The sequence below is a fragment of the Tauraco erythrolophus genome, chromosome 2, assembly GCF_009769465.1.
Source record: "Tauraco erythrolophus isolate bTauEry1 chromosome 2, bTauEry1.pri, whole genome shotgun sequence".
Taxonomy (NCBI): Eukaryota; Metazoa; Chordata; class Aves; order Musophagiformes; family Musophagidae; genus Tauraco; species Tauraco erythrolophus.
This window is the reverse complement of record NC_141466.1, coordinates 95608096-95630525: the sequence shown is the minus strand read 5'-3', so window position 1 is coordinate 95630525 and position 22430 is coordinate 95608096. Positions and strand designations below refer to the sequence as shown.

The following is a 22430-nucleotide window of genomic DNA, read 5'->3' as shown; positions in this document are numbered from 1 at the left end:
AAAAGAAAAGCCATGGCATAAGGGTAAAACGCTTCTTAAAACAGACTTCATCCTATTGTATGAACAGAAGTACTATGAAAAAAATTTACATTCAGTTACTGCACTTTTATATCTTAATATGAAATTATATATTAATTTTTATTTGAATTAATATCACTGGAATACTGTCCTACATCAAAATGATTATTGACATGCAAAATCATAGATGGAAATATCCTTCCCCTTCCTTAATAAAGTATATGATGTAATCAAACTTTTTTTTTCCCCTGAAATATTCTAAAGTATACTCCAGAATTTGGAGAAAAGCATATAAACAACTATTCAAAATTAACTTCATAAACTAAGATTGTTTTCACTTTTCAGTTTTTAATTCAAATTAGTACAAAACATAATGCTTAAAGAAAAAATCAAATGCCCAAATACAAAACGGGAATAACTGGATAACTAGAGGTATGGTTGAAATGATCTGGGATTATAGTAGGTCACAAGTAAAAACGAGCCAGTAATGTGATACCACTGCAGAGGAGGCAAGTTCAATATAAGATACAAGTACAGGAGCACTGTAAATTTAAATCCAGTACTGCTATCTTCTACTAGTTTGAAGTGTTTGCTACTGCTAAAGTACAATATGCAGTTTTTGAACTGTGATGAGACACCACAATAACTGGGTTCATTTGACTTAAGGAAAAAAAAAAACAAACTCCAAAAATGTTTAGGGGGCTCCAGTTACAACCATTTAAATATCGCAAGAATTCTAAAGGGAACGGTGCTTAGCTGTTCCATATGCCTGCTGAGCTTAGGACAAGAAGTAACTGGTTCAACTTGTAGAAAGGGAGACAGAAATATCAGAAAATTTATTTTAAAATGCATTTTATTTCAGAGAGTTGGTGTTTTATGGTGTTTTTTTTTTTTCTTTCTTCTCCCTTCTGAAAGTGGAGATTCTTACTAAATTAAACTCTAGACAAACATCTGTCAAGGATTATCCAGATACACTTGAATTTATATGAGGGCAGAGAAACGGACTCTCAGTTTTCCAGAGAACTAAACCAGCCCTGTACTTCTATGCTTCTACTTCTATTAATGCTAGTGTAAGCTATTTCTGGCAGAAGCAATTTAGAAAGTGGAGCTAATTCACAGGCAGGGGATTTACCCATCCCTTTCTCTTACTTAGGGATTTTGAGTCAAGATTTTAACAAGGACTCACAGCTCCCCCGAAACACACTGGTGATTGCTCTAATTATTCTTAGACAAGCTACTAATGACCATGTTGAGGTGATACACTCATAGCTCAGTATCTTTATGATTGTTATAACAATAAATACTACTTAGAGAGAAATCAAATTATTTTTGCTAAATATTTGTGCATGTTTTAAAAGCCATCCTTGTTAAGGACAGCACTTAAAATAAGTGCATACACATAATTAGTAACTGAAGAGTTGCATCTGTGAATAGTCTGTGAGGCAATTATGGCACACCTAAGAGAATACCTTGTGTATATTCCATCACAGCATCATGACAATCAGGAACAGTGTGTTGATTGTGAACATGGAGACAAATGACAAGTGATGAGAATTGTCTCAATAAGGAGACCTTTCTTATTTAATTATTAAAATTTTTATTTCTAGTAAAAGTCATATACTGCAGCTTCTGTCAGTGAAATCTCCCTCTACTGCTCATATCTGCAAGGTATATTTATAACATTTCGATTTTTTTTCACCTAGCAATCTTAAAAGTTTTGTTACAATTGTCTGCTGCAGTGTATGACGTCATGTGGAGAAAATATAATGTCAGATCCTTCTGATTTGTATGATTGTATGTTTGCCTTCAACTACAGGAGAGTGACTTCAGGAACTCATATAGTTTCTTCCAGTCTCATGTTCTCATACCTTGTCTCGTTATATTTTATCAGTTTTTAAAATACAGAAGAAATAGCTGCTAAAAAAGTTAAGAATGGAGTCATTACACAAAGCAATTGGAAAATACTCAAACTGGCTTGCCTATAGCTGGAAATCAAAACAGACATGTCAAAGAAAATAAGCACAAAAGAGCAGTTAGGATCAGAGAGAACCTGAGAGCACAAACAAAAATTACTAAATGCAACACACAGATGAGCAATGCAGGAAGCCTGATATCCAGACCAATATAAAACATAAACTGAAAATATCTTTTATAAAAGAGACATGTTAAAAGCAGCACAAAACTAGAGTAGATAATTAATGAACATCTTATTTCAATCTCCACCTTGAACTTGGTGGTTACAAGTTTGGGATTTGCCATGTGTGAAACCTTTACCTTAAGAATACCTAGTCCTTTCTCCTGGGTAAGCCACTCTCTCTACTAATTGTTGCTAGAGACCACCTGAAAAGCATCCAAGAAACCGCACTCTTAATTTTAGGTGGTGTACAGGGCATCTATCAAATCCCAAACTTGAGTTTTTAAAGAAAAGATGACAGTGAAGAAGCCAAGATGAATACTGCTGCTGAAAAAAACCAAGCCCTCAACTAGCTTATTTCTAGTAGTTACTTATTAAGAGCCTGATCTAACTTTATTAATGATAACAAATTGACTTTTGTGACTTTGTAATGGGAGATGAAAGCACAGCTGAGGCTTTCTGTTGAAGCCAAGATGAACACAGACAATCAACATCTGTAAAACAACACACTCCTTTCAGCAAGTGGAACTGACTCCCCCACCAGTTACCAGATTTTAATTTCATAGATTTCATAGATTTCTAGGTTGGAAAAGACCTTAGAGATCATCCAGCCCAACCGTCCCTGATCTCCCATTAAACCATATCCCTAAGTAGATCATCCACCCTATTCTTAAACACATCCAGGGATGGAGACTCAACCACCTCCCTGGGCACCCTATTCCAGTGGCTGACAACCCTTTCAGAGAAGAAATACTTCCTAACATCCAACCTGAATCTCCCCTGACTAAGCTTATACTCATTTCCTCTTGTTCTATCACCCATCACTATGTAAAGAGCCCTTCCCCCACCTCCCCACCATCCCTTCTCAAGTATCTGTAGGCCGTCTTACCTATTCTTACCTATTCTGTGCAGTATTCCCTTTTCTTTTGCTCTAGCTTCCAACTGCTTTGAAAACAAGTTGTAATTAGAGGTGGCAATGCACTCACACCTACCTCTGCACTTGCAGATAACACAGCCATGACTGTTCTGCTGGAAGCCCATCGGACAGATTTTACCACAAGGCAGTTCCGGGCATTTCTTACACCGACAGATTTCACAGCCATGCTTGTTCTTCCTAGACGACCAAAAGAATTTGTAAAAGGTGAGCAGGTCACTTTAAATATCCACATGTCATGATCTTTAAAGCAAAAAATCAACCCCTAAAGAAGTCACTGATCCAGTAAAGAAAATTATCATTAACCGTCACCCTTAGGTTCAGTGGGTGTATGGGGTGTACAAGTCTCCATCCCTGGCATGTGACTGGTGAGATCTCCGCATTTGGTACTTTCAAGCCACAGCAGATAATATAGATGTATGTGCTTGTGACTACTATTGATGATCAATTCTTTTTTCAAGTGAGAAAGTAGAAAGAATTCACTTCTAAAACTGTGTAAAGTTGGAGGGGTAGTCAGGAATCTGTTATAATTACTATGTTTTTGTAACACAAATTACTGTTAACTTTTTTCCTCCAACAATTGGTGAAGTAGATTTCTTCTCTTGCATATTACAACTGCAGAGACTTCCAAAAACATTTAGTAAGCTTACTTGAAAACTAGCATGTGGAATGCCAATAACCAAATAAAAAGTAGCAGACACATTTATGTGTTTTGAAACAGAAAAACAGTCAACTTTTCAGAAGACAGAGTACAGAGAGTCAAGAACACAAATGCTTCCAAAGCTTCCAGGTGAAGCTAGGCAGGAGTCTAGAGCAACACCTGACAGCATCTCTTCACAGCACCATTAACATGCTACTTCTGAGAATCCTATACTGAACATTTGCTTCTCTTTTTTTCAGGAAGACAGATAATACCATTCAAACTTTAAGCACAAGCGTTCTATTTCCCTTTGTACACAGAATAATTTTCTGTGCCTTCCCAAGATACTGGGGGAGAAAAAAGAAGTTTTAACAAAGAAGTTAAAGACAAAGAGGGGAAGAAAAACAATAAATGTTTTTCATGAGTCTGCTGATAAACGTATCACTCTATGTAACTCACTAAAATTGGGAAAAATATTTATTGGGAAACTGGGATCCCTCATTGAGTACTACACCATTAAATGCACACCAGTTCCAGCCAAAACAAATACAAGTCATGGAAAGTTAAAAGAGAACATCTAGAGGGATAGAGAAGAAATAAATTATGTAAATCTCTAGAAAGTCTGACTTTAAGCTCTAGAAAACTTTATTTAATTTTTAGTTAAAGGCTGAGGGAAACAAATCATCACACAGTAGGATGGAGAATAAGAGACTTTCTGTCCTCCTGTCCATCGATTTTCCCCTCCTTAATGTCTGTAACCACAGCCCTTTTAATATCAAAATAAATGCTTCTTTCCATTACTGTGTAGAGCTTTCAAACGATGAACTCTATTGAGCAGGGTTTTTTTTCCACACAATTGTGAAAAGGTTTTGGTTTCTTTAAAGATGCACAAACTCAGATTTTCTAAGTACTAACCTTTGACATTCTTAAAAAAAATAAAAAATAAATAAATCACAAACATGATGATTACTCCTTAACTTTTCATCCTCTGATACACTTTGCTTTTAATACTTGCTTCCTTAGTCTTGTGTTTGTGACCAAAGTTTTATATTAAAATAGAGATTTGTCTTCCATTACATCCCATGCTTTTGATGGTCAGAACAGGCTTGGAAGCCACATAAGGCTTGCTATTTTAAAAAAGAAATTGGCATAGTAGCAGTAAAGAACTGAACAAATGTACTATATAACTGCAATAATAATAATTTTTTCTTAAATCGTCTGAAGACTTATTAAACACTCATGATTTAAAAATATCAGCCAAGCATTGTGCATAATTAAATAGAAAGCAAAAATTAGAAGTTGCAGAATAAAAATATATGTAAGCAGAAGTAAGGCATGCATCTTTACTGAAGGCTAAGGAAGAAAACAGGATTGAAGAAAATACTATTGTTTTTAGCAATTATACATGGTCTGGTCACTAATGAGGTAGACTTAAATCAATAACATTACTGCCAGTCACACACACTGGGAGCACAGGCTCAGGAACGGAAATGTACTGTCTTTACTTATCTTAAAAGAATATTTGCTTTTTCGTGAAGATTCAGAATTTTGAAGGTAAAAAATACTCAGTTCATCATAAGTTATTAAGGTCTCTATTATGTTCCATTTAAAGTTGTAAAAATATTGTCCATTTTCTTCTAAACAAAAATTACAGTTTATATAACCAAACCAGACAAACCTGCTCGTTATGTGAAAAAGAGTATTTCTTCCTAAATCCATGTTGTTGGGAAAGGTTTTGTACAATAAACTAAAAGAATGTAACAATACACTTAATATGTTTACACAAACAAAACACATTAATAGTACATGACTTTACTAAGTATAGTTCAGAACAATCCATATCAGCAGTAGAAAAACAGTTTTAGCACTTCATTGTGACATCTATGTTAGGACTGGCAGCAAAGAAAACCACTAGTAGTTAAACGAAAAAAACACAAGGAGAAACAAGCTTGACTGCTTTAGATACCGCAGGGAAGTCAAAGAATAGAGTTAGCTGGAATGGAAATAAACACCTAAACCTTGGTTCATGAATATATTCAAGGTATTTCTGTATAAGTCCAAAAAGGCAATGACAAAAGACATTAAATAGATCTTATTTAACGTTTTTCTCATATTAAAACTTTTGAATAGGATAAAGCAAATGGCCTTGAAAATAACAATTTATTTATGTACTTGTAATATTAAAATTAAAAAAGGCTTTTCCTGTTTCAAGCTGCACACTATTCAATCGCACTGAGTAAACAGTAAAAAATTCATCCAAACTGCCACGCTCACATCCTGTACTTGCTACTGAAGATGCTTTATGTATCATGAACAAAAAAGATGGCTTCCAATTTTGTTGTAAATAGCAATGAAGTAATATTCTGATGGCCATTACTCAGAACTTCTCTCTTCTGTGCCAAAGTTCAAAATCAAATATAAGCTATCACTAATTATTTCAGTGCCCCTTGAGAAACGGTTACACCCTCTGAGGACTATATGGCAATTTCTAGTAAATGCTTGAGTGTAGTTGTAAGTTGTATTCATTCACTGCTCTTTTCTCATCCCAATCACCCTTCCTGCTGATTCCAGCATAGAGTTCTCCGTTCCAGCATAGAGTTCTCCGTTGCAGACACCCGACACCATTTGCCTCTGGCTCCCAGCTTTAAGAGACTTCATCTTGGATTTTGTGCCTGCTCAATGGCATGGCTCAAACTTCACTCTCCCCAGATGCTTTCTAAGCAATTCTGCATGCTTTGTACTTCTTTTAACTCACTTTACTCCTTTGATCCTCAATGTAAGCAACTTTATACTATCTAAAAAACCTGAAACATCTAACCAGTCATTATTCCTGCTCAATATTTCATGTTTCTTTCGTTCTGCTACCCATCTTCAGCCATCCTTGCCTTTGAAGCCACTGGGCAAAAGTTCTGGGGACAACAAAACTGACATCCCTTTTCTGAAACTTCGCTCCTGCTCTACTTTCTCTTACTTGCAAAACTGAAAATAGCTCTTGCCACTCTTGAAGTCAACATGCCTAAAGATAATTCTATTAACCTTTTCATTTAAAATGTTTACTTGTCCTCTCTCACCTACTAAACTTTCGATTTTTGTGGACAGAAGTGAAGTTTTGTTTAATCTTTGTTGTCTTTCCCTTCTTTTGTCCTATTTCAATCCTATCACTCTCATGAGTGCTGTCTCCTGCAAAAATTTCTACTATTTAACCAGAGGCAAGTCTAATTCTGTATCTCAAGTAATAGATACAGGATTATATCAAATGGGATTACTTTGTTTTGCTGGACTGCTATTATGTAGGTATTTTCTAGTTATGTTAGGAATGCCTCAAGGATAAAAGCCAAGCATCCTTTCTAATGTAGGAAAAAAAAGTGACTCAATGTTTTCAAGGCAAACATTCTTCAAACATTATTTTTTTTTTTTGGCTGTGTATTGCAGCATATTTGTGCCATTATTGTTCCACGGGACATGAGTCTGCTTTTTGTTTGATCAATGTAATGCCATCTTCTGTTTAGCACCATGCGCAATGCACAAGCTGTATGGGCAATAAGAGGGAGGTCAACCAGAACGCTGTATTCACCTAAGTGGAACACCACACTCTGTAGCAAAGAACAGCATGAAGATTAAAGGAAGGTGTAAGGCTGGTTTTGGTTTGTTTGTTTTTTTTTTTTACTTTTGGAGCACAACTGGAGAGAATATAAACTGTTCACTGGCACCATCTATGAGCAGAACTCATTAAATCTGTGAGAATATCACTATGTTACAGCTTGATTTCTCTTTCTCTAAAATCTCTGGTACCTCTCTGCTTATTCAGGTTCTACCATATTTCGATTCCTCCAAACTTTATTAAAACCATGTACTAAGAGGAGGACACAGTATAGTAAAGGTTAACCTGCAGCATTTATGAACAAGTGTCAAACAGAACTTTGAAGTGAACCAGAAATTAAGAGTATTAGTATCAAACACTAAGAGTAGCAACATTAGTAAACTGCATTACAAATCCTAAGAAAACAAATTCCATATGAATGTTATCTGAAGATCAGTTGTCATGAGGTAGAAATTAAACTGTTATGAAAAACAGGCAGTAAAATGGAATGGACTCATCAAAAGTAAAATGTATTGGTAAAATACATATAGAAGCCACCAGACTGATTACTAAGAAATTTGTATGTGACAGAAGATCTGGCCAATTTGTCACTTGTTCCACAAATGAATAAATACTGCAAATATTTCCTTTTATGGAGAAACACCACCAGCTTTTGAATACATTTACAGAAACTCAGATAAGAGATGGCACTGTTCTTCACTAATCCTGTAAAGTAACTATCAGAAATGTCTCACTAAAACTAATCCACTGTCATATCAACATTAAAAAAACCTTGAAATATTATGAAATCATTTAAATAAAATAAATGGGCTATAAAATGAAAGAATATCACAGCAGAACATGCAAAGAGAATTTCAAAAAGCTATATGCAAGAGATGTCACTTGTAAGTAGTTTTTTCATCTCGTTCATCAAATATTCTTCAAAAAAAATTAAGCGCTGCTTTGCTTTTATCAGATACCACTGTTTTTTTAGTTGCTGTTTCTTAATGTCTTGATCAAAATCCATTTTGAAGTATACTTGCATCACACATCAAGTAATGACATTTCTACTTTCCTACATTTCCCCCTGCTTTGCCACAAACTAAACACAAGTACACATGCCTGGATTTTTGCACAATTTTCAGTATGTACAGGGATTGTATTAAATGCGCTTTCAGAACGAGAATACGTACAAGTATCCAAAGGGACAGTACTTGTCACATACAATGGGTTTGCACTTCTTAGGCCGTGGTCGGCACTGACAAATCTCACAGTTGTGGACGTCAGTCTGGAAGCCGAAGGAACAATCCAAAGAACAGCCTGAAATGAGGCCGGTGCACAGCTCCTCCCCTGCGAAGGACACATGCAGGTTATCACAACGTGAAAACTGATTATACCAGACAAATGCATCTTCAGCAGACTCAATCTTCTGTTCCCTTTTAGTTTGTAACTTTTAAAATATTGGTAATCCTTACCTTTGGACTGTCCTAATTTTAAAATATTTAACAGAATTCTCCAGTAATGAACCAAACTGTATGAGCAGACACTACACGACGTCTTCAGTTCCAGTGAAGAGCTTGGGGGGTACTACCTGGTACCCTAATCTAACATGATTTTGTGAACATATGCACAGCCATAGGAGTCCAGTGTCCATGACTCTGTTGGCCTTTAATAAAACGTTCAAAATAACATATACTTTCAACACATTATATAGGTTTAAAAGGTTTCTATTCAATATAGAGCATCTTTATTTCTCCTCTATTTTAAATAAGACCGAAAGGCTGAGATATATTAACAACTTTTATTCCTTACGCTGTTTGCTGCCAACTGTTGGGTGATTAAGACGTGTTTTTAAAAAATATAACTGTAGTACCCTAAGATGTGATCTTAGCTTAGAGATGCTAGACTAAAAGACCTGTCTTGAAGTCCACTACTGTGTTTTATCAGCATCTTGTGGCATAAGGGAGATGCTGGATTGCTGGCATCTCAGTTCCTCCAGTATAGAGGTATACAACAGTCATTATGTTTACCCTCACTGGAATTTACTGTTTTGAGAATGATCAGTTTCTTTTTGTTCTTCTTGAAAGAAGTGGTGCCAAAAAGACCACTCTTCACATACTCTAGGATACAACGTTCATTCGTTGATTGCACAGGTGAGAAGAAACAGAAGATATTGACTTTTGTTACACTAGGGATGCAAACCCCATTATTACAATAACCAAAGTAGATAAAAATAGAAAAAGAGGGAAATATAATTAAGATTCTTCAACAGAAAAATATGATGGGTGAAACCCAAAGGGCCAACTTTCAAAGTGATATTTAAAAGACGACTGATTTCCAGTTGAAACATTGACACTACTACAAAGTGCTGGTTATACTGAGGGCAGCTGCAGAGTGCTTCTCATTCGAGCTCTGAAGACCACTTTTTTTCTAGGGGTATGAACATCTAGTGATACAGTTTTTCCGAAAAGGAGGTCAGTGCATCCACTTACTTTGTTCCTTACACTACTTCTGGGGATCTGAAACACAAAGATAATCTTCATGTCTCTAACGCAGTAATATACTGAAGGCCAACCAGAGCAAGAATCTTTGTTTACTCAATTGCTTTTGGACTTAACCAGATGTCGCTGAGCTAAGTGTTTCCTTACCTATTCTACCAGGTTAATGCTCATTTGGTTAAGAAGATATGTTTCTTAGTACCTCAGAGTGAGACTGAAACCTTGAAGAAAACTGGCAAATTCACTGCCTACTTCTGCAGTGGAATTTGGGCATACAAGTGCAATGGAACCTAAGAGCCCAGTTCTCAGTTTAAGTAGGATGAAGATCATCAGGTTCATGGCTCCCTCTTCGTCACTTTTATGAGAATTTGGAGTCTGAAGCATAAAGGATGCAAGTTTTTCTGTCATTTGGAATATAGCAAAAGAAATGCCAGATTCTTTCACAACCACTCTAGAGGTTGTCTTTGTCAGTAGAGTACCAATGCCACAAGATTGAACCGTTTACTGTCAGTCAGATCTAACCTTTGCACAGCAATGGTAACCTTTATCTCAGGTTCTTGCTTTACTCTGAGAGAAACACATATACAAAGATCTTCATGAAGTCTTACAAGTTTTTGAAGGATAGAGTTTAGGCTGATATATCAAGAATACTAGACCTTTTTAAAACACAGCCACTAAAAAACCATTATAATGCAGAGGAAACTGAGACATCACTCTACCAGAGAAAAGTATGTATAACACAAAGAAAAATATTTTCCTTGAAGCAAGTTAAAATAATGAGAATTTGTTTTTAATTTATGAGCTTTTACACTAGGATGTTTGTACACCATTATTCCCTTACAGCATAGAGCAATAATAAAATTAACTAAATTTTTCATTATGTGTGACTTAAGGTAGTCATAATTTTTAAAGTTAGACTTGAACTTTATAAAGAATGTGCAGAAAAGTACACCTACACTGGAATATCCCCAAAAAGAATGAAGGTCAGTTATGATCTTTGATATAGAGTAAGTTAATGATATCTCCTACCGATGCTCAGACTGATCAGTTAATAATCCCAGAATTGCACAGGCTGGATCGATTAGAACAATTTATTTTCTGAAGTGTAGTCTGCCTTGGAGATGAAGTGTTTAGGTGGCCTTTTATAAATGTCAGTCTTATGGAACACAAGTCAAGGAACAAAAAGGTATAAATGGAAAGGGATGGAAGAAATGAATAGGCATCTTAAAAAAGTGAAAGGAAAAGCTGGAAATAAAAAAAAAATCTAAAAAAATTATTTTGTTTTTTAATTGGCATACATCTTTGTCTTATTTTTCTCCAGATTATATGTTAAGGAGATGTATCAAAGGGTAACACTCAGGTTTGAGTATGAAGTTATAAAAGGTGGCAAAACAGTAATTCCTCAGAATTCCATAGCCAAATATGTTTTTGTTTACAGTCTTCTGCTTTGATTTGGTTAGTGAAGCTGCTTTTCAGAAACACAAAACAAGTTTGTGACGTGTGAAGTTAATATACTTTATTAAAGTGGTCAAGGTGTCTACGACAGTGCTATACAAGCAGGAAGACACTGTCTCATCCCAAGTAGCTTATGATATTAAATATACTTAAAACTCAAATAGACAGCTGACATAGTAACCAAAAGATCCAGTCTCAAGGCAGTATCTTCCTTGCTTAAGCCTTTACATAGTGAGGCATCCTCAAAAAAGAATTTTCATTTCTTAAGTGGCCAAGAAAGAAAAGCTCTTCAGAGCCCTTGGGGTGGATGACTGACTAACCACCATTGCCCCTCAGGGACGGACAGTGAAGAGCATACAAAACATCAACAAAATTCTGGCTTTGTCAAACATACAGGGAAAATATGCTGAAGTCAATACAGATCACTCTTCACATTTGAACTTTACTAGTGTTCTGTCAACGCTGTATGAGGAAATCAGAATAATCTCCACAGATCTCCGCTGACAATCTAATAAGATGCTAAAAATGATGCCATCTAAGATAGTTGTTACAAAAATTAACATCTTATCCTACTTGAATTTCTGAATAGTATGACATTACAAGGTGTGGAGATAGCTTTTAAATAGTTTTCAAAAAACACCCTCTATGAAGAAATTTGGTGTCATGAAAATCAGAAAGTGAATTCTGGTCTGCTTTCTGACTTCACATCTAACCATTTAAATTCCTCCTATTAAAACAGCATTAAAACATTACACCTACAGGCAGTCTCAAACTGAAGTACCATCTGGTACACACACACAGTTTGTGTCTGGTGCACAGGCCTGCTACAAACCTTATTCCACAGTTTTAAATCGGGTATTTTTTTTCAGAAAACTGGGAGGGAACTCATCTATTATGCAGAGCAGAATCTAGCTATCAGAGAAAGTGGAAAAAAAAAAGAGGAAAAGATCACAAGCCTAAAGATTCAAATGTGACTCAAATTCAGCATATGCAATTGTCATCCTGACAATACCTCTATAGCCTTAGCTATAAAGCAATCATTAATAAAATAATCACAAGTTCATTATGAAAGGATAAGTAAAAACAGATTTTCTGCTAAGGTTTTGCATTTCAAGAGAGAAATAATAAAGAATAAAGAGAATTAGTCAATTGCAGTGAACCAAGGAAATTTATGTTAAAATGTTAGGAGGTTACTTGTTTGGGGGCTTTTTCTACCTCTGCTTAGATAAATTTAATCAGGAACCTGAATCCTACATCATGGAACATATTTGCAGAGAGGAGATCCAGCCTTAACTGGGCTTATAACTGCTTCAAGAGTATATGAGGGGTTAACCAGACAGTCTGAAAGGAGAAGACAGGAAACATTTTGAAAGCCAATTTCCAAAGGGAAACTACCTTTTGGAGTTTGAGAGAAGTGCATTACACACCTGCAACTCTAACAGAATGGGATGAAGCCTCTTGATCACAGAACATAAGTTATCTTTATTTCTCTAACTGATTAGTTATAATGGTATTACCTAGGGAACTAAATTAATGGCTAGATAGGAGGTAGAAGACAAACAAATAAAATGATGAATAGGAAACTAATCAAAGGGAAGACATCTCTCACTGCACTGCTTAGGGAAATATCTGACTGGAGAGTAGACTTCTTTTACATGAGTAGTAGAAATATGTTCATTAATTTTTCTTATAAAAAATGAAATGTCAATGAGGTAATGTCAATACAGAAAACAATCCTTTAATGCCAGGTGACAGGAGGGCTTAAGGGTATAAAATAATAATAGTGGGGTGAAATGTAATACTGAAAACGTGTAAAGTCATGCTGCCCACAGGGAATAAACAAGAATTTGTGCTACAAGCTGAGCTCATGTTCAGGATATTGCTTGATCTCAGAATGATACTGGCGTGATGTGACTTTAGAAAAAGATGAACATGTTCCTGAATGTCTCAGGCGAATATAACTGTATTTTTACCACAAATACTTAGCTTTTTAATGTGAGGACAGACATTAGCTGAAATACCACATAAAAATTGGAAAGAATTTCAACTGAAGAAGCCTAGGACAATAATCATGGAAAGGCTGTTTGTCGTCAACCAATGACATTATCAGAACAGTCTCCTGCTAGGAATGAATACTCACTTGAGCCCACACAACAAGACTATGCAGTTTTCTTTTCATGTGAACCATGACTGCAAAAGCAGCAGCAAAGCCAATTGTCAACAGGTCCACGTTTTCTTGTCACAGTCTTCACTAGACTACTGGCAAAAGCTATTGCTTGTAGACTTGGACCCCTCTGAACACTGTAGTTCTGACAAAAATTTTGTGCTGTAGTTTTCAACAATTTAACACATTCTATGCTGACCTGGATATAGGAATTTCAAATTATTGGATTCTTTTGGATCAATTTTGGATCAGCTTGTGCGGACGACACCAAGCTGGGAGGCTGTGTCGATCTGCTTGAGGGTAGGGAGGCCCTTCAGAGGGATTTGAACAGACTGGATCGTTGGGCTGAGGCCAATGGCATGAGCTTTAATAAGGCCAAGTGCAGAGTCCTTCACTTGGGGTACAAAAACCCCAAGCATTGCTATAGGCTCGGGGAAGAGTGGCTGGAGAGCTGCCTGGCGGAGAAGGACCTGGGAGTGCTGGTTGACTACCGGCTTGATATGAGCCAGCAGTGTGCCCAGGTGGCCAAAAAGGCCAATGGGATACTGGCGTGTATCAAGAATAGTGTGACCATCAGGAATAGGGAAGTGATCCTGCCCCTGTACTTGGCACTGGTGAGGCCGCACCTGGAATATTGTGTCCAGTTTTGGGCCCCTCGCTTTAAGAGAGATATTGAGCTCCTGGAGCGAGTCCAAAGAAGGGCGACTAAACTGGTCAAGGGGCTGGAAAATAAAACTTATGAGGAGCGGCTGAGGGAGTTGGGGCTGTTTAGCCTGGAGAAGAGGAGGCTGAGGGAAGACCTGATTACAGCCTACAAATACTTGAGAAAAGATGGTGGGGAGGTAGGGGAAGGGCTCTTTACATTAGTGTTGGGTGACAGAACAAGAGGAAATGGGTATAAGCTTAGTCAGGGGAGATTCAGGTTGGATGTTAGGAAGTATTTCTTCTCTGAAAGGGTTGTCAGCCACTGGAATAGGCTGCCCAGGGAGGTGGTTGAGTCCCCATCCCTGGATGTGTTTAAGAATAGGGTGGATGATCTACTTGGGGATATGGTTTAATGAGGATTAGGGATGGTTGGACTCGATGATCTCTAAGGTCTTTTCCAACCTAGAAATCTATGAATCTATGAATTTAATAAGATGCTGTTGGAAAAAAACCAAGTAGAAAGGGAAAGAGCAGTTGAAGATGAATTTTTTTTTTTTTTTAAATTGTGAATTATTAATGAACAAACAACTATTAGCATCAAGGTTCTTAAGCCTGGTCATCATTGCCCATAAACTCCTTTTAAATATAGTGGTTTCTTTCTTTCACTCACTCACAAACGTTTTCATATACACAGACTATTATAAAACAAATACTAGAGTTTCAGAAGAGCATGATACTGTTTAAGGGGAATCTGTTTGGGATATGGGGGATGGTACAACACCCTGAAGAAGAAAGTCTTGTCTTAAGAACAGATGATTACCAAGACATGGTGAAGCTCTACCCAGCACAGTACACGCAAACTATCTGGTGTCTTAAAACTTTTTTCCACTAAGTATCTTATTCGCAACCCTAACATCAACTCTTGTTTTAAAAGGTTGCAGGATCACTGTTAAGACTGAGTCACTAGCTGCTAAAGGAAAAGAGAGAGATGCACAAAAATCAGAGTGTGAGAGCAGCTGATACAGCAGCATGACAGGGTCCATCCTGTAAATATGACAACAACAAAATTCTGTCCCAGGATATGCAATGTTAGCAATCTTTGTATTTGTGAGGATTCGCTCAGCAGTCAGATATTTCAGACACAACACCATCTCCCCTTCTCAGGTACGGTATCTCGGAGACAATGTATCTCAAAAGGAATCACAATTCTTTGGCCTGAATTCAAACCACCAGGTGCATGATTTATTCCTGAGTTCAGACTGTTCACATTTCCACCTTGCATGAACCTATGAATACTGGAAGTGTTACAAAACATTGCTCAAAAATCAAAGAGAAAAGTAAAAAAAAAAAATCAATTTCATGAGTTGCACGTTTAGGCCTAAAAAAGGTCTTCTGTTTGAACTTCTAATAGCTTGATTGTAATTCCAGCTAACTCTTTTTTAAAAAAAGACTTCTCAATTTCCTTCTTCTAGCATATATATGGCATTAAAAAAACTCTTAAGCTCTTTAACTGGGATATTTATTATTTTTCTCCAATTTATTATTTTACATATGGACACATTGACAATTGTACTGTAAAGACCGAAAGTCGTCTTAGTCTATAATGTTTTGAAAATGCATTCTAGAGATGCATAGCCTGTTGAAATACTTTTAGTTTTCAATCCTCTAATTCACAGATTAAAAAAAAAAACTGCCAGAGAATATTAATAATTACTTGAGAAGAACTATATCAGTATTCCAACTTAGCTTAGGCTGGTGCTTATTTCTCGAAAATCTGTAGCGTGGCTACAAAAAGCTAGCTACATACCTTTACCATCATTATTTTCTTGACGCTGAGGCTAGATCATATCAGGAGAACTGTTTCACAGTACCTTTATAATTAAGCACTCCTCAGCCGTCCTCTCGGTGTGGATTGCTACTGCTGGTTAATCTTCAGGGGTGGGGATCTGGGGAGGCAAATTTATGAAGGAGAAAACTAGGTTACTTATGAGTAACTGGAATTCTCTGAATATATTGCCTCCACAGATCCACACTAACCCTCCCTCCTTTCGTTAGAATTAATTCACGATTCACAATAGCTGGATAAAAATGAAGGGACTGGGTACTGTGATGCTAGAAAACGCTGTTTAAAAAAAATAATCTCAAGAGTCCGTTGAGGCAAATTACCCGCTTGGATACTTGCTCTAAACAACTCTAAGGTTCACATACAACACATGACCTCATGAAAATGGATTTGTAGCAGTGGTATCTTAAAGATGGAAATACTGGAAAACAATCAAGCTTCCACAAACCTTCTAGGAGCACACTGTTTTGTTGTTTGTTTGTTTGTTTTTTCCCCACAAATCAAGTCAAATGAAGTTCTTATCTGCTTCTATTGCATTAGATATATTCTAAGCATTACTAAACCCAATATATTGTTGGAATCTTCAGAGATCCCTGTGAAAGACTTTCATCTGGTGAGAAGACAGATAATATTTATCTGGCACGAGTAGTTCATCATAATTCCACTCTCTTCAGGGAACACTTCCACTATCTTCCACATGTGTGCTTAGAGTTAATATTTCTATTCTAGTATGTGCTTACTTTTTTCTATCTAAGCCTTAAATTTTTAAGAAGCATGCTTCATCTCCAATTTTCCATGGCTGTATTTCACTAACTGAGGTCTAATATATAATAGGTATTTCCTTTCACATCACTGCAGAAGGATAGTAAAACATCCTTTTTCTGCCAGGTCCACAAAATTACTCAAAAATCCAAGATGCACTCTCCTTGCACTAAGGGAGACTACCCTGACTGTCTTTGTTTTTATATCTTTTTTTCCCCCCATGGAATTTGTTGCTAAATCAAGGTAACAATGGGAGATAATTGTTATAAAATAGAAGTGTGTTACCTATTTTACTTTATTATTTCCAGGAATTTTGTGTTGCCTGAAGTGTACACTTTGTGTGCTTAGTGTGTGTGATTATTTATCCTACCTTAGTTTGACATAAAAATAAACAAAATAAATTTATTTAAATGGACAAAACAAACACTGAGGGAGTTCAGAAGTGTTCAGAATGCCTCCCTGAGTATGGATTATTTACAAGAATAAAGGAACGAAACAATCAAATTTTGGATAGAAAGAGTGCAAGGTTAGCAAAACCAATCCTAAACTCTAACTACTGAATGATTAACACACAGAAAAGAGGAGTTGAGATGTACTCTCCCACTGTAGTCCCTGTTGTGTTTTTCTTAGGCTTTTCCCCATCATTACTCCGTAACTTTTTCAGAGCCTTAACTGCTGCTATTTATAGGCAGCCTGTAGATGCACCTATCTACCTTTTTTCAAACCTTCCAATCCTGCCTTTCAATGTCTACACAACTAAACCAAGTCCCACACTGCCTTACACAAATTCCATGTCAGAATTCCACTCTGCTCCATCAGCCATACAGGGAGATGGCGTGACTCACCAGAACATTGAAGTCCATGCTGCAGATGTCTGCTAGTATAGAGTGAATGAGAGAATGTCAGTACCTCCTTTTTAACTCCATAGTAGAGCACATTTTCTTCTCATCTAAGATAAAGGTATCAACACTCTTCCAAAAATATTTCTGTATCTATATAGACTGTGTTCAGGGGAAAGGTTGTGGTTTTATGTCTAGAGAACTATGCAAACACATAATACACCAGGATTTCTATTTTTTGAATAGTAATTTCATGGTTTGCTTCAACAGGCAAAAGAAACCAAGACATGAAGTGGATGATGGTGCCCTATGATGTGCAAGAAAAATGACTCGTCTCAGCCTTCCACAATTGCATCTCTCCATAAGCAGTCGGGAATTAATGAAATTGCATCTTGTAACTGCAAAGGTAAGCCTTCTAAATGAATTGACAGCAATGCTCTAATTTAATTTAATTGTAGTAAGATTTGAAAGGTTAAAAAATACTAAAGTCATACACACTCGCGGTTATACCCTGAACAGTACTTCACATTCTTCAGGTAAAACACTATAGTCTAAGTTGCAGGAGAGATTTTAAAGGCTTTTTCTTTTTCATGAATATAATACAGGGAATAGCCAAGGCCAGATAAAATACTAGCCCTCACTGCAGACTCTCACTGAAGAACGTTTTATCATCTAGCAGCAACAATCAGATTTTAAATCCTATGTTGCTGCAATCAGCAGGCATTATGTACTCGTTAGTCCTCTTCAGAGGAAGAGGAGTCCTGCCTCACAAAGAGCCAACTGCGGGTCTTGTTTCATTCCCCTAATGTACTCTTCCTCCTAAAGACTTTAATCCACTCCATTTCTCCCTATGAAAGCAAAGGCCTAGACACTCCAAACACAATAGCTATTGCTGTACCCTATGAGTAACAATTTTTGTTATTTACTTTTTCCTATTTGTTTCTTGTTTTCTTATATCATCTCACTTTTGTTTTTGTTGTTTCTTGGTAATGCATTTCATGTTGTTCCTAGTGTTTTAGTTTTATTCTTGGCATTCTTTAGTGGTTCTTCCTATATTCTAGATTATACTTTTCTCCTTTTATTCTCATGTAGTGCTGCTTCGGCTTTTATACGCTCCTGGTTGGTATGATCATTCCTTCTCCCTCATCATTTGGCATTCCATCTCTACTCACTGGAGCTTTCCCTCCATATCTATCTGTGCTCACCATCTGCTCAGCAGTAGTTTTTTCGTACCTTCTCTCACAACTGTGGTCTGCCCCTGCCTTTAAAATTTTTCTATTTATTTATTTATTTTACAGCATGTATGTTTTCATTGCGTGTGTTACAGCACGTTTTGTGTTCACTGTAAAAACAGGAAGAAGGATAAAGTAGAAAGTAAAATACTTCTATTAAAATTGTATTCTAGAAATGTTACGATTTGCTTCTTTCTTCCTTCTCATTCTGTAGTTGGCTTCGGTCAAGCTGGATAAACTTGAAACTAAATTACAATAAATCTCCAAACAAGTTTCATTATATCATACTTAGATAATTATTTCAAATAAAACTGTTGTACTGATTTCTGGCTAAAGGAATGTAAATGAAGGTAATAATGAGGAACAATTTACAGCTTTACTCCATGCTCTTCTTTGTCATTTTGCTTTTATTTTGGCTGAAATAGATTGAAGTATAATGAATCTTCAGCATAGATATCTAAAGAGAAATTAACAAGATAGGACACTTTATTTGGAAGAGATTAGTAGAGTTAGGATATCATGACTTCAAACAGTAATGGGAGGCATGTGGGCCTCCTTTACTCACATTTTAAATCTATCTCAGTTGAGCAGCTTAGATCAGCAAGAAGGGAGTGTGGTATAAAGATAGTGATGTTCCCAAAATTCCACGAGTCTATGTGAGCTAAAGATAATACTCATTCTCACATTCTTAGAGAGCCAAGATGCAACTAAACTGTTTTGGACATGACAATATGTAGGATCTCAAAACACACAGAACTAGTGCAGTACGTTTTCAGTACATTTGACTTAAAACTCTTCTCAGTGCTCACACACTCATTTGTCAAGAGCCTTGCAAGTGAGACACGTTACTTGACAGACAAATTTATTTCTGTCATTTTGACTGATAACCAACAAGTGGTGAAGACTTCTAAGCTGTTATTTTTCTTCACTTCTTTAGAAAATAAAGGTTTCCTTCTCTGAATGACTGAGGAGAAATTTAAGCAATCTAGAATTCAAGTTATTAAACTGAAAATGTCAGACAAATGATACTACTAAGTTTGCTCCAGATAGTTTGCTACTGCAAAATGAAAATAATTTCAAGCAAATCTGGCAAAAGAAAAATTCCCTTGAATAGGTTCTTAAGCACTATTTAATCAGAAACGCTCCAAGCAAGAACAGAGACTTCCTGGGATGTGGTATGTGGACGCGTGCAATCTGGTAATCTAGGACAAAAGAAATGATCCTTTGGAGTGATGGGCTGTCTGTGCAAGAAACGGGAGGGAAGGACTGCATACACAAGTACAGACGAAGAAATTTGCTGAGTACATCCATCTTCTTGTTTGCATCAAACTCCCCAATCAATTTAACAACAATGAAAAAAGAAGGAAAAGTCAAATTTCAGTGCTAATAGCAGAACTTAACATTTCTAATTTTGTCCTTAAAAAGAACTAAGACAGACATGTATGCGATAGCTTGGATGCAATCTATGTCACGAATACAACTTGTAATCAAAAGTATTATCTCGGCATTACCATAATGCCATTACTGCTTGCGATATATTTACTTGTTAAAATGTCCAGTGCTTCACCTTATGGAAATAAAAAACTGCATATTTCCCCAGGAAAAAAGTTTTAAAAAGCCAGGACAAACTCTTTTCTTGCTCCTTAAGCAAAACACTAATCCAAATCCTCAAATTCTTTCATTTGTACCAATTAAGAGTTTTATTCTGACTGTTTCTACTGAGGACCTCTAAAATCATCATATTGGTTTACAAAGTGGCTGAGAATGGGCCAACTGAAATCAAAAGAAGAGAGCTGAAGTAATACTTCAGTTGTGAAAGCCTCAGAGGTCACAAGTTGCTGCAGAACTACAATAAAATCACAAAGCAAGTTTAAACCTAGTCCTAGACTGGGCTGTCAGGCAGAGTGAGGCATCCTGCAGCTGAGACTAGTACTCCACAGGTGTCCCTTGTTGGGCCATTCCAGCAACCAAACTGACCTTGCATTATATTTCACCTGTAAGCACTGAATTCTTAAGGAAACACATACAGAAAATAGATTTTTGCTGCTTTGCTGATACACACAAAGTTCTCACACGGCACAATGATTTTCCTTGGGGAAGAAATAGATGTTAGTCTGCATAAAGCCTAATTTTTTTTTATATATACATATTATAAACACCAGAATATGTTATAGAAATAAAATTATATATGGATATGTTTGTATATATACACAAACCCCTCCAGGTGTATAACTTCTAAACATTTATCCTTAAAACCTAACTTTTGAGAAAAAAAAGCAGTTTTCTAGTAATACAAGTTTTTGAAATGCACAAACCTAGATGCTCTTAAACTCATTACATATATAGGGGGAAATGAAATGTGGAAGTCTGAATGAATATTAAGTCTCAAATTATTGCCTTTTCTACCTAGCTGTTAGTTTTTACAGCTTTACGTTTTAGTTTTATGTTCTTACATAATTTTTACAGCTTCACATTTTATGTTTTCCTCCAAACACATTTTAAGCAAGCCAACAAGCAATGTCAGAATCAGGAACTTATCCTTCAAAGATGAACAACTATAAAGCACAACATCGTGTATTAACACAACATATAATCAACATTGTGAATGGAAAAAACAGCGTACTAGCATTGTCACATATAGCTCGACACAAAAGGTAGAAGCCACTGTATTTTAGCATACTCACTAGTTTTGCACTGACAAATGCGGCAACCGTTTTGGTCCAGTTTGAAACTATAGATACAGTCTTTTTCAGTCAAAGTGCAGTTCACCAAAATCTCACAGGTTGGTGGACCTATTGTGATGTATGTTGGTTCTGAAGGTGAGAAAAAATAAAATAGGTAAATTTGAGATTTCTTGAGTATTTTAATTAAGTTCACAAAAAGGCATGCACATTCCACCTGGCTGGAGGAAAGGGATAATTGAGTTTACTGGTCTGTGTGGATTCGTTGGCTTGGCACATCAGACCACCAAAAGTATAAGGTCAACCAGGGCCGTCACAACAACGAGAGACAAAGTGGGAACGTTCCGTTTCTCCGCAAAGAAGTGAGCAGAGGAGAGATGATGATCTCATGGAGATGATAACCATCCCTACTCTGTCCCAGCTGAAATCAGGACAACAATGTAACAGTGAAGAGAATAATTCTTCATTAATTTTGCTTCTGATCAATGAGTATTCATTGTATTTCTGATCCATTCAAGAAACAGGCTTTGTTTTGAAGTAATGTACACTCATCACAAACAGTATAAAGCTGCATAAAATTTTTGCAATATTGAAACAGCAAAAATGAGCTTTCCAACATAAGCAATTTAGAACTGAATGCTGCATACTTATTTTGCCCACTTTTCTCTGAAAGTATTTGATCAAAACTTCGGGCAGATTTTTTCACTTTAGAAGCTGAACAGAGCTTTCTCCAGAGCTCAGCTGAATGATACTACCAAGCTGCAAATCAAAGCATGTGACTCAGTAGATCAAATCTTTCTCTGTGTGAATAAGATCACTTCTATTGAAATTTAGAGCAGAAGAGACTCTGAATATCGAAAGGGAATGTAAGACACATTGCATATAAAAGATCTCTGGAAACATTTGACATGTCTGTTCACTGAAAACATAACTTCTTACAGTATGCTTTGCAGTACCAGATTATGCTTTTTGAAGTTGATGATATTATTGCCAATTATTAGGTGT

General features: G+C 36.4%; 1 protein-coding gene across 1 annotated transcript in view; it reads right to left on the bottom strand.

Moving 5' to 3' along the window:
* Positions 1–22430, bottom strand: part of CRIM1 (cysteine rich transmembrane BMP regulator 1) — a 191588-nt gene that overhangs the window by 20389 nt on the left and 148769 nt on the right. The window contains exons 8-10 of the mRNA XM_086628070.1: positions 21429–21557; positions 8500–8656; positions 3145–3266 (exon numbers count right to left, since the gene is read on the bottom strand). Coding sequence (XP_086484196.1) covers positions 3145–3266; positions 8500–8656; positions 21429–21557 — 408 coding nt within the window. The remainder of the gene's footprint in view (positions 1–3144; positions 3267–8499; positions 8657–21428; positions 21558–22430) is intronic.